At 45.2% G+C, this 13,152-nt stretch overlaps 1 protein-coding gene across 1 annotated transcript in view; it reads left to right on the top strand.

The window, feature by feature from the left end:
- The first annotated feature begins 5,714 nt into the window (after positions 1-5,714).
- Positions 5,715-13,152, top strand: part of SKAP2 (src kinase associated phosphoprotein 2) — a 152,337-nt gene continuing 144,899 nt past the window's right edge. Inside the window, exon 1 of the mRNA XM_074984596.1 lies at positions 5,715-5,868. Coding sequence (XP_074840697.1) covers positions 5,820-5,868 — 49 coding nt within the window. The 5' untranslated portion in view covers positions 5,715-5,819. The remainder of the gene's footprint in view (positions 5,869-13,152) is intronic.

Consider the following 13,152-nt stretch of genomic DNA (forward strand, 5'->3'; position numbering starts at 1 on the left):
CTGGTTACCAGACCTTACATAAAATCATCTGAAGCAGTTTAGGTCTGCTGCTGTGCTCTATTTATGTTTTCCCTCCCCTAATTACTGGATTAAGTATTTTCAAACCACTTATTTACTGCACCTGGTGTCCAATTAACCATGCTTTCTTTATTTCTATAGCATAGTTTGTATCTTAAATAACACTGGTATATCCAGGGTCCCTACAAGTTTGCCACAGAGTACTTTTCTTTCTTATGATTTCATTCTTTTTAATCACATGCTTTGACCTATAAGCGATGCAAAAGAAAAAAAAATCCAAACTCAGTTTAAAACCAGAGATCACTCAGCCATATGGTGGCCCTATATATCTACCATAACCCTCTGACACCTCTTGTGGACTGCTTTGGGAGTTGTGATCCTTGAGGCTAAAACTCATATCATTATGTCCAAAGAGACTTTAAAAACAGATTACATAGGGAGATTTGTGAACTGCGCTTCATACCGAAATTCGACACATGAATACTTGGTATAAACAAAGACAGCAATTATCTCATGCATTAAAAGGACTGCTTCCCTTTAATGATCATAATGATCCCAGGTGAGACATTTAACATTCCCCTCCCCTCATCTTCCTCCTTCAGTTCATGTATTTGATTTGTCAGTTTTTATTGCAATTTTTTGGACCTCCGTATTGTGTATCTGGGTCTGATCTATGTCTGGACTGGAAATTCTACAGATCTGAAGAAGTGGGTCTGTCCCATGAAAGCTCATCCATCACAGAATAAATCATTTTGTTAGTCTTTAAAGTGCTACATGACTGCTGGTTTGTTTAATTATATTCACTGACAGAAGTATTCAAAGCAAACTACGTCTGATCACAGAAATATTCAGTAAGGACAGAGCACCATTTCCCAAGACCTTGCATTTTCTCAGTTCAAATGAGCAATTAAGCCATTGCCACATGAAAGTAAATATAGTCTGGTATGAAAGAGAAGCTGGTACCAAAGAGGCATGCCTTATTAATTAATACTACAATGCATCCCGAGGTCCTAGTCATGGACCAGTACCCTACTGTGCTACACTCTGTTCAAAAAAACAAGATAAAAATGGTGCTTACTTAAGTGGGCTTCCTTTCAGCGAAGTACCCAACTTTTTATCTTTTAGTTTCATCAGGAACCTTTCCATTCCATTAGAATCTTCTTTGATATCACAGCACCTATGGAAGAGCATGTCCACTATATGTCCAAATGGCTTGAGATGCAATGAATTTGGGGTGCAATTCTGTTCACAAGGCCATTCTGTTTCCTTGTCAGGATTAGGCACTATCGATACAAATACTAGTATTGCCATGCTGATCCAACCCAGCTGTACAAACACATTTTTACAAAGCTCCCAAATATTTTTCTTCCGTAGCATGTCCATCAGGGGACAACAAAACACAAATTCATCATATATGGATGATTCTCAATTATACTGGAAAAAAACATTACGTAGAAGATGACATACATAATTTCAACCAGTTGTAATATCCAGTCTTTGGCATTCTTTTGCATGGCTATTCTTAATCATCTGCCATGATATCATGGATTTCTCTGCTGATTGCAATGCTGGAGAGTGGATTTGCTTTGTCTCACTGTCTGCAGCATATTGGACAGAATATTACTGATATCAGAGGCATAGGGTGCAATCAATGTTTCTTAAGCATATGAGGGTCCTTAGCATTTGCTGTATGCAGTGACCGTGCAACTAATGAACAAGGGCATTCTAGCTTGGAGTACAGCCTTTTATTAAAACAATGCTCTGCATTTGCAGATCCATAAGCTTCTGTGGGCTTTTTTTGTGAAGATGGATGTGGTTTGGTTTGGGTCAGTGGTCCATCTTTCCAGAATCCTTTTCCACCATCTACATGAGTTCCTTTAAAGTATGAAGGTTGCTGACAAGCTGGTTTACATTGAATCTACCAGAAGTAGGGTTAGCATATTTGGCCTTTCATAAAAGAGGACACCCCTGAGAGGGAGTGTATCTGTATTAGTATCTACCAACTGATTGTATATTAATGTACTATATATAACACATTAACATAGCATGAGTTGGTAGATATTCATATGGATACACTCCTTCTCAAGAGTGTCCTCTTTTATATATGATAATCCTAACCAGAAGAGAAAGACAAGCTGCAAACACTGAGGAAAGAAACATGATGGTCAAAACCACTCTGCTGCCAGCCTCTGTAAAACGGTATAGGGAGTAGGCTCTATAATCCAATTAAAAAGTAAACTGAAAGCAAGAGGCAGTTCCAGGCAAGGACTATTTCCTGTACTGCTGAAAAACAAAGTTGTAGATGTCTGGCTGCAGAAAAATGGTAGACTCCATGGAAAAATGCCAAATGCTATGGCACCTTGGAAAACACTAAATTCCAGGGTTGCAGAATCCACAGGGCCTTGACTGAGCTGAAAGGGCAACTCATAGTGCCTAGACCTAGTATGTCAGGCTGTGGCAGCCTTTGATGGGTATTACTGCATTAGTTTACACTGATTTCATATTTTTATCATCTCCGCAATTATAAGGATGAGAAATTTTTAATTTTTTAATCCAAAAAGGCAAGAGGGAGGGTGATTATCCCACCAAAACTTGTACTTCCACAAGGTCACAATTTATATGTGAAGAAACCCTGACCTATGGGACTTTTTATTTCAAGTCCAGCTCCCATGGCACAAAAGCTGTAGTATCCTCACGGAATGCGTTGAAGTGGCTCTGAACCCAGAAATGATTCACTGAAGGCCTGGGTCTGTTTTCCATCATGTTGTCTATCAAGAAGATATTTAAAAATTAGGCAACTGGGGTAAAATCAAGAAATCAGCAATGCACAAATGAACTGGGTTGCAATTTTTGCCAAAAACAATAATTAAAAAATAGTAAATCCTGTGGTACCTTATAGACTAACAGGTATTTTGGAGCATAAGCTTTTGTGGGCAAAGACCCGCTTCATCAAACGAAGCAGGTGTTTGCCCACCAAAGCTTATGCTCCAAAATATCTGTTAGTCTATAAGGTGTCACAGGACTTCTTGTTGTTTTTGAAGATACAAGCTAACTCGGCTATGTCTCTGATAAAATTAAAAAATAGGCCATCCTGGTGGCTAATCATAGGCGTAGTGCCAACTAGCAAAGGACAAGAGTATCTCTAATTCAGGAGAGAGATGAAAAGGACAAAAAATAATAAAACAAATCCACTTTACTCCCTGAAATGTAGGCAAAACGTATACAATGGTAAAATATATGGAATAAATAAGCAAGAAAAGTGATCTCAAAACAAACTACATTCAAGTTCAAGTGCCCAGCTCTGCTTCTTTCTGGAGAAGAAAGGAACAGAGTGGGAAAGTCAACAAAATAAAGTGGGATTAAGAATAATCCAAGAAGGGCAAACCCATTAGTCTAGATTCTCATTCCCAGTTCTCTATATCTTTACATCAACTTCCCAAAATCTGCATATCTGCAATGTCAACACTAACATAAACACATATAGGAATTTTCACCGCTGTAGAAAAATGTACAGAAGAGAAATATTCCTATGGCAGAAGAGTAACAGGTATTTATTAACCTTCAACACAAATAAGGTAAGATCCTTTGTATGCATTATTTTGTTTTGACATTAGACAGGCCAGTTCCTTAATTGGTTTAGCTTCAGTCAAAATGGCTATAAAATTAGGCAATAGAGTTGTACAGCTTTGAAAACCAGAGACAACTGAAATGAACTGTCTCATGTAATTAAAGATGGGTTGGTGTGGGAGACCACTGAAAATAAATAGAGTCCAAGCCCCCAAGTGCGAAGAAATACATTCTTGGCAATCAGGCTTTGATCATGCAAAGTCACGCACACAGGCCTGGCTTTAAGCACATGATGTGTACTCCCACTGAAATGATGGTGATGGGAGAATCTTGGTCTTACACAATGTCTACCCCAATTTTGAACACAAACTGTTGAGTAAACCATCTGAATAGAGGTGCTAAGAGAAAGAAAGGAAGAGGGAACTCTCCTGGAAAGTAGTTCTCAACCATGGTTATGTGTACCAAAGATCTTCTATGGTGTACATCAACTCAACTAGATATTTGTCTAGTTTTATAACAGGCTATATAAAAAGCACTAGCAAAGTCCATACAAACTAAAATTTTATACAATGATGTATTTCATACAACTCCCGCCCCACCAAACAGTCCTGTAGTACCTTAAAGACTAATAATTCTGTTTATTAGGTAATGAGCTTTCATGAGTAAAATCCACTTCATCAGATTCTGAAGCAAAAAAAAGCAATCAGTGAAACATAAAGCAGGGAGTGGGGGGAAAGATGGAAGGGAGAAAGAATTGCTTATTTCTGCTTCAGAATCTCATTAAATGGATCTTACCTACAAAAGTTCATTACCTAATGAATACAACTGTTAGTCTTCAAGATGCTCAAGCACTGCTTCGTTTTTGGTTTGTAAAGCTACAGACTAAGACAGCTACCCCTGAGATTATTTCATGCAGGCTGTTTTGTGTATTACATACAGAAATATCTGTGCAATTATTTAACAGTCCAACTGATTTATTTTATAATTAGATGATAGATCTGAGAAAGCAAACAATCTGTAATGGTGGGCAGTGGTACTTGTACTTTTATGTCTAATTTGGAAAGCAAGTAGTTTTTTTAAGTGAGGTGAAACTTGGGGACACAAAAGACAAATCATGCATCTGATGAGGTGGGTCACTGCCCAGGAAAGCTTATGCTCCAATAAACCTCCTAGCCTAGAGGGTGCCATAGGCCTTCTCATTGTTTTTGCAGATACAGACTAACAGGGCTACCCCTCTGATACAAGACAAATCAGAGCCCGGAAGAGGGTCTGGAAGCCTGGCCAGGCTGAGAACCATTGCTCTAGGAAGTATGAGAAAGGTAGCCGAGTTAGTCTGTATCGTCAAAAACAACAAGAAGTCCTGTGGCACCTTATAGACTACCAGATAGCTTGGAGCATAAGCTTTGGTGGGCAAAGACCCTCTTCATCAGCTGCATCCGACGAAGGGGGTCTTTGCCCATCACAGCTTATGCTCCAAACTATCTGGTAGTCTATAAGGTGCCACAGGACTTCTTATTGCTCTAGGAAGGTGACCAGAACACCCGGTCGCTTGCTCAGCAGCGATGTCTGTGCATTCCACCAAGCCAACCCGCGGAACACAGGGAGCGTGAAGTGGCGTACAAATGTGGGTCAATCCCCGCCTCCCCCCGCCCCCCGTACGTCTGCACCGGCTCCTCCCTCCCCGCATCCCCCGTTCAGCTGCGCTGTAAGACACCGCCTACTAAGATATGCGTTACAGCCGGGGGCGGGTCGCACAGAAACGGGACTATGCGGGGTGGAGTAACCGTATGGCTGAGGCGGCAGGGAGAGAGCGGAAGCGCCCAACCAATCAGCCAAGAAAGCCCTTTCCAGCAGGCTGTGGGCCAATGAATAGGCGCAGGGCGCCATCTTTGAATCAGGCATCGAGGCCGCGGGGCGGCTTCTCCACTCAGGCCTCGTGCAACGTTACGCCCATGTTAAAGATGGACGTAGTTGTGGTCACGTGTCGGCTCCGCTTGGGGCTGGGCTAAGACAGAGGCTCGCGGCGGCTGCACAAACCCACTCCCGAGCCTGACCGGAAGCGCATGCGCGGCCCTGCTGAGAGGCGGGGAGAGAGTAGTGAGTAGCTCCGCCCCCTTTTACTCCTGTGGTTTCAAGTGACTTCCCCCTGCTGAGCCCGGGGGAGGGGCTGTCACTTCCTCCCTCCTGAGTCCGGGTCCCGCAGCTGCCCCTTGCCCTCCCTCCTTCGCCTCAGCATGCGCAGCCCCCCGGCGCTCCCCGAGGACATCAGCAGCCTCCTGGCAGGTAAGCGGGAGGGGGCTCCTAGGTCCGGGGGGTTTGAGGCGCAGATGAAGCGGGGAGGCTGTGTGTGTGTTGCGGGGGGGGGCGGAGCTGGTTGGGGAGCTGGGGAGGGTACAGGCTGCCGCTGCGCTGAAAGGTTCGTTTCGCATCGATTGGACTCGTTGGTTAGTTGGATTGGTTCGTTTCTGTTTTCATTGTCGTTACACGTTCCAGTTGTAGTGTTTGCAGCAGGGTGAGCGTTGGGCATTGGAAGGGGAGAGGAGGGGGTGGGGTGGGAGTTCTGTGATGCCAACATGTGTTTTCCCCCATTAGTATGATTTTTAAAAAAAAAAGTCCACAACCTTTATCCCAGGGGCTTGTGCTACTTCTGCACTTAGTTTCTCATTTAAAGGTGAAAAGGCCACTCTTCAGCTGTTTACCTTTTCCTTGCCAAATGTTTTTTTCTGAATTTAAAGTTCCCCAGCAGCATCTGTTTATACTGACGTTGTTTCCTGTTACGAAAGGAGTGTAATCAGACTATCTGTGTTCTGTTTAAGCAGTCCTGTAGCATCTGATCAGGATTTTCCAGATCTGAAGAAGTGGATCTGTCCCGTGAAAGCTCATCACCTAATACATTATATTTGTTAATCTTTAAAGTGCTACAGGACTGCTTTTTTTTGTGAAGATACAGGCTAACACTCTGAGACTGTGTTCTATTTAAATACGTCTGAAATGAGGAAGAACAAGTCTGCTTCTTACTTCCTCTGTCTCACATGCACAATATCTACTCTGTATAGTTAATCCCGATTTTCCATTTTTACATATTGTTTAGATTATACATACAAACAATATTCAAATAACAGACACATGCAAACATTTCTGCACACCTTCTTTCAACAGCTCCATAAGGAGCTTTCATTTATTTTGTTGGGTGAAGCTCGGGTTAGAATATCCATCCATCTTCATGTCAGTTTTGCGTCTGGCCCTTTTACTAGTGCTAATAGTTGTAGCTGTGTGGTTTTAGGACCTGAAGAAAAGATCTCTGAAAGCTTGTCTTTAGACAATTCTACCACTACCACTTAAATAAATCTAACTTATGCCATTCAGGGGTATGTAAGAGCCCCCCGAGTGATATACGTTTTATGCTATCTCCACTGATGTGATGATGGTAGTAGATGGTCTCACATTGACATAGTTTATGATTTTTGCCAGGTGGAGCCTCCATTATTCCTAGGGGTGTGTGGGACTTGGGACAACCACCTGCTCCATCTCCACCCTTCCTCTTCCTGCCCCCATTACGTCACTTCCTCATACCCTGCTCCCCAAAGTTGTGCAGCCCAGGGGATGACCTGAGGCCTGGCATGGAGCAGCACCAGGGATCTGGCCACAGCACTCACTGTGTCAGCAGGAGCCATGGGAAGCAGCGCAATACAGCAGCCTGCTCCTCTCTGCTGCCATCTCCCAGGCTGGTCTCTCTGCTTCACTGCTGTGATGCAGGCTTGGGGGAGCAGAGTGGAGTGTGCTGGGGGCAGATCGCTGCTTCTTGCCACCACCAGGGTGAAACCAGCGGAGAGGAACAGGCTGCTGTGTCATTCTGCTTCCTGCGGCTCCCGCCACCTTAGTCAGTGCAGGAAGGCCTGACCCTTGCTGCTGTCCTGCACTAGGCCCCCCCATGTAATCTGCCCTGGGCCACGTGGGCTAATATCAGTATGGGGGACTATCGCATTCATAGGACTGTTGTGGTAGCTGATGCAGGGTTGTGGTTGCCCCAAGCAGTCCTATGGACAGGATGGCTCTGGATGGAGTAATTTTGCTGATGGGGGAATGCTCTTCTAGTGGCATAGTCAGTGTGTCTTCCTGGGACGTGCTACAGCAGTACAGCTGTGTCACTACAGTACTGTAATGAAGACTTGCCTTTTATCATCAAAGGAAGTTGGTCCAATTAGAGGTGTTAACCTACCTTCTTTGTCTCTGTAAGGCTACAAACCATAATGTAAATATCTGTTCACCAGCTGGGGATTTATATTGGACTGAACTGATGTACTTCCACACTTTGGTCACCATTGACCCTGGTTGGATCCTAGCCACCGAGTTGAATCGTCTCTCATCTAAATCAATGAGGAACATGATTGGTCTAGAGCAGGCGTGTCCAGCCCGCGGGCCGCATGAGGCCCTGGACAGCTAGTAATGCGGCCCCACAAGATCGTAAACTTTTAACATTATTATGTGATTTATATACATTAACTATATTATATATTTTATATGTGGCCCAAGACAGTTCCTCTTCACTCAATGCGGCCCAGGCAAGCCAAAAGGTTGGACACCCATGGTCTAGAGGTCCCTTTTGCAGTTTAAACATGTCCCAAAACGAATAAAACAAAAATTTATTAGTTTGTAGAAGAATATAGCCCTAGATAATTTGGTTTATTTTAAATGTTACTATGTTGGTGCATCACATTGCTTCAATGAAATGTGAGACATGGTGTGGCCGTGCAGGTATTTATATGGACGATCAAGGGTGGTGAACTTAGACTTCTAACGGAATATTTTCTCACCACAAGATGACAAGCGATAGCATAAATAACAGAGGCTCTGACTGTGGGTGCAGGCTATAGGGTGGGCTGGAGCTAAGATTTTGGGGTGTCGGAGGGGGCTCCAGGCTGGGGCCTAGGGGTTTGGAGAATGGGAGAGGACTCAGGCCAGTAGGTGTCTTTGAGGGGCAGGATTTGGGAGCTGGGAGGGGTCTTAGTGCTGGGCTAGATGATTGAAAAGTGAGGCGCTTATCTGGGGAAGCTCCTCTTTGGTGACTCAGGCTGCAGGCAGGGGACAGGTGGCTCTCTCTGCTGCCCTGCACTTGGCTGCAGCCTCCTTCCCCCCAGTCCCATTGGCCAGAGCCTGCAGGTGAAGGAAGTGCACACACACAACTTCCTAGCTCTCTGCTCCAGTGCAGTTGGAAGGGGAAGCATGTAGGGGGTGGCAGTGCATGGACTTGCATCCTCCACTGGCCAGGCAGGGCTGGAGTTCAGGGCTTTTAGTGGCTCTTGCAGCCTAGAGACCAAACCTCACTAAAAGATCTGTACTTTTGGCAGCCCAGAGACTTGTTTTGCTGGGCCTCCCTTAGCTCGGGCCCCTGGACTGCAGCCCTTAAAGCCCTTTTCTTAATCTGGCCCTGCACTGAGATCAAGTGAGCCTTTGTGGTACATTGAAGAGCAAAGACTTTATCAATAGTTCCCTCTCCCCCAGCCAACCATGAAAAGGAGACATGCCCATGGACTCCTCCTGTCAGTCCCATCAGCATGAACTCCCTTGGGGAAAGGGATAAAAATCTCTGACAAGAAGAAACTGGATTTCTTAACTTGCTCGGATGTTGAAAGAGCAAGATTTCTATGCATAAGCAAGTGATGCCCAGCTGTTTAGTTTAGGATAGTCCTGGAGGACACACAGAGCTTTTATATTATGGCAGTGTCCATCACTTTGAGACCTAAAGCTGTAATTCATTACTGTGTGTGTGTTTATCTTTTTTAAGCTTGTAAATAATGTTCTTATTTCTTTTTCTTAATCAATGAATCTTTAATTTGCTGTAGCACGCACTACCACTGGTATTGGTATCAGCTGTAAAGTTCATTTGACCTGGGATAAGTGACAGATGCTTTGGGCCTGTGAGTAAACTGAACATTGTTGCTGTGTTTTTAAGCCTTAAAGTAAGGGACTGTCTGTCAAAAAAGCAAACTTGGCTAGGTAGTAAGGTAAACATGATTACCCACCCAAGCTGTCTGTGACTTCTTGTTGAGGCTCTGAAAGTGCTTGAGGAATTTTATACCTAATACTTGGTGAAATCTATGGATAGACCTCCCAGCCAGTTTGGGATTTGTGGCCTGCTTCTTAACTGGTTGTTACACATTCATCTGAGTCACTCCAGATAGCTTTGATACTGATATAGTCTTAGTATGATAAGGACAACACAGGAAACTACAGACCACTCAGTTTAACTTCTAATGCAGCAAATGTTTAAGGAATCCCTCTGCAAATACCTGGAAGGTAACCAGGTGATAAGTAATAGTCAGCATGGATTTGTCAGGGACAAATCACGTCAAACCAACCTGATAGCTTTCTTTGATAAAATGACAAGCCTTCTGGATAAGGGGGAGGTGGTAGATGTGGTATACCTACCTAAGCCTTTGATACTGTCTTTATGACTTTCTCATCAATAAACTAGGGAAATACAATGTAGATGGGACTATTGTGAGGTGGTTGCATAACTTGTTGGATAACTGTTCTCAGAGAGTAGTTATCAATAGTTCACAGTTATGCTGGAAGGGCACAACAAGTGGGGTTCCTTGGTGATCAGTTTTGGAAATGGTTCTGTTCAGTATCTTCATTCATGATTTAGATAACGGCATAGTGTACACGCTTATAAAGTTTGCGGATGACACCGAGTTGGGAGGGGTTTCAAGTGCTTTGGAGGATGGGATTATAAATGAAAGTGATCTGGACAAACTGGAGAAATGGTCTGAAGTAGATAGGATGAAGTTCAGTAAGGACAAATGCAAATTGCTCCATTTAGGAAGGAGCAATCAGTTTCACACATACAGAATGGGAAGTGACGGTCTAGGGAGGAGTACTGCAGAAAGGGATCTTGAGGTCGTAGTGGACCACAAGCTAAACATGACTCAACAGTGTGACACTGTTGCAAAAAAAGCGAACCTCATCCTTCCGTGTATTAACAGGAGTGTTGTAAGCAAGATACGAGAAGTAATTCTTCTGCTGTGCTCTGTGCTGATTGGGCCTCAGTTGGAGTAGTGTGTCTAGTTCTGTGAAGCACATTTCAAGAAAGTTATGGAGAAATTGGAGAAGGTTCGGGGAAGAGCAACAAAAATGATGAAAGGTCTAGAAAACATGACCTACGAGGGACAGTTGAAAGAATTAGGTTTGTTTGGAAAAGAGAAGACTGAGAGGGGAGAGGATAACAGGTTTCAATTACCTAAAAGGTTGTTACAAGGAGGAGAGAGCAAAATTATTTTCCTTATCTTCTGAGGGTAGGACAAGAAGCAGTGGGCTTATATTGCAGACAGGGAGGTTTAGGCTCGGCATTAGTTAAAACTTCCTAACGGTCAAGGTGGTTAAGCACTGGAATAAATTGTCTAGGGAGGTTATGGAGTCTTCATCTTTGGAAATATTTAAGAGTAAGTTAGATAAACGTCTGTCAGGGATGATCTAGATGGTACTTGGTCTTGTGTTGTGAGTGCAGTGGACTGGACACCATGACCTCTTGAGGTCCTTCTAGTTCCAGTGTTTTGTGATTCTGTGATTCACGTGCCACTGGTCTGCTGGGCTTATAGCACTCCAGCGTTATTAGAAGTTTAAACTTGCTAGAGAGTTTTTAAAGGCTAAAGAATAGACTCCGTGAGTGAACCATAGTATGTGATGGTTTTGTCAGAAAAGACTTGAAAAGTTCTGCACTTAGAGAGGATTATCTTTGTAACAGGGTATACTTACCCTGCACTAGTTCTGTGGGCTGAGGGTCCAGACTTCCTTTTCTCTGCTGGGCAACCAGGATATAAAAGGAAGCAGCTTGGTCCAGTCTGACCTGAAGATTGTATGCAGCTCGGAGGGTCAGCAAGTTTGGTTGCCCCATTCTATACAAACCATCTCTATACAGAACTTAGAAAGGAATGAGGTGTTTTACAGGCATGCTAAAGAAAGATCTTTTGACATAGGTGTTATTGTTGGTTCCAGTGAAGGGGAACAAAATGCAAGATTTTGGGGAAGGACCTCTTGCGCTGAGAGGGGGAATGGTGTCACATATGATACGTAAGGAAATCCATGTGGCTGGGGAGGAATACCCTCCTTATGACTTCTGGTGCTCTGCATACAGCCCGTGCACCTCTGTCATCTCTCAGTGAAGAGCTGGACAGCAAATCTGTAGGTGGAGAGCAGTGTTCAGGGCTGTGGGGGCAGGAATAGGACAAGGATGCTGGTGAGGGAGCAGTGCAGCCCAACACAGCTGCAGGCTGGGAGGTGGAGCCAGGGATTGGGGCCACAAGCTGGTCAGAGCAGGGGGTGGAAGGCTGGGGGATTCAGCCACTGGGGCTATAGTTGGAGTGGAACGCTGAGTGACTGAGCTGCTGGGCTTGAGAGGCAGAGCTGTGGAATTGGACTGCTGGGGCTGGGAGGCAGAGTGGGAAGGTCGAGGGGCTGGGGGACTGGGCCGCTGGGACTGGGAGATGGATTGGAGGCCGGGGGATTGGATAAAGGCAGCACTGTCTTCCGGCCAAGCTAGGCATACGCAGGTGCAGCATAGAGCACTATTTAATTTGGGGCAAGGTGTTGCCCTATGTTGCTGCGTACGCTGCATATGCCTACGGATGGTCCTGGGGCAAACACTACACGTCAGTAGATTGAAAGCTTGCTTGCATAGCATGGTAGACTTCAATACCCCAGGGGACTGTTTGTGGCTGTATGGTAAGCACCAATAATGTTTGAGTGGTTGCATTTGATACTTGGTGACATCTAAGTATAGAACTCATGAGCAGTTTATGCCTGCTTCTTCACAGCCTGCCTTATATGCCTCTGAGCCACTCCAGACAGCTTGACAATAAGATTCATCCTTTTTCAGGATGTCAAGAAAGTCAGGTACAGTCTTCCCCCGCCATATGAGGGTAATTCGTTCCTGAAAACCCCCCCTTAGGGCGAATTCTCAAAAGTCGAAAATGTAATTACCATTAATTTCAATGGGAAAAAATTTTAAGCATTCCTGAGCCCCAAAATGTACACCCATTTATGCTGAAACAACACCAAATCCTATTAAACCCGGTGCAAGGGGGTGGGCAGGGCAGGGCAGGTCATGGGGAGGCAGCCTGGCCTGAGTGCAGCTTAGGTTAAGCGGGGAGTGAGCGCTGCCAGGGGCTGGCCACGCGGGGAGCTAGGCATGCACAGGGGGCCCCTGGCTGGTGAGGGGCGATGCCTCTCTTGTGTGGGGCTCCGTGGTGGAGAGGCCCCTCTGGCGGCAGCGGCGGGCGAGCCAGGTGCTAAATGGGAGGGAGCGCCACAGACGGTGAGCAGTGCCCGAGGCACAGCTGCCCAAGGAGGGCGGCAGCGACCCCCTAGCCACCCGGAGGGTGAGCAGCAGCAGCGGGGCTGGGATGGGCTGTGCGCCCAGCATCCACAACTCGCGGAGCAGTGTGATCTACTGCCGGGACTCGGACAAGTCTACCTCCCTGCACCAGACTGCCGCCCTCCTGCATGGCCTCTTCGTCAAGACCAACGCAGCCGACTCCATCCCCTTGGTGCTTGCCTACCAGAGCTGCC

This window comes from Carettochelys insculpta, chromosome 2, assembly GCF_033958435.1.
Source record: "Carettochelys insculpta isolate YL-2023 chromosome 2, ASM3395843v1, whole genome shotgun sequence".
Classification (NCBI taxonomy): domain Eukaryota; kingdom Metazoa; phylum Chordata; order Testudines; family Carettochelyidae; genus Carettochelys; species Carettochelys insculpta.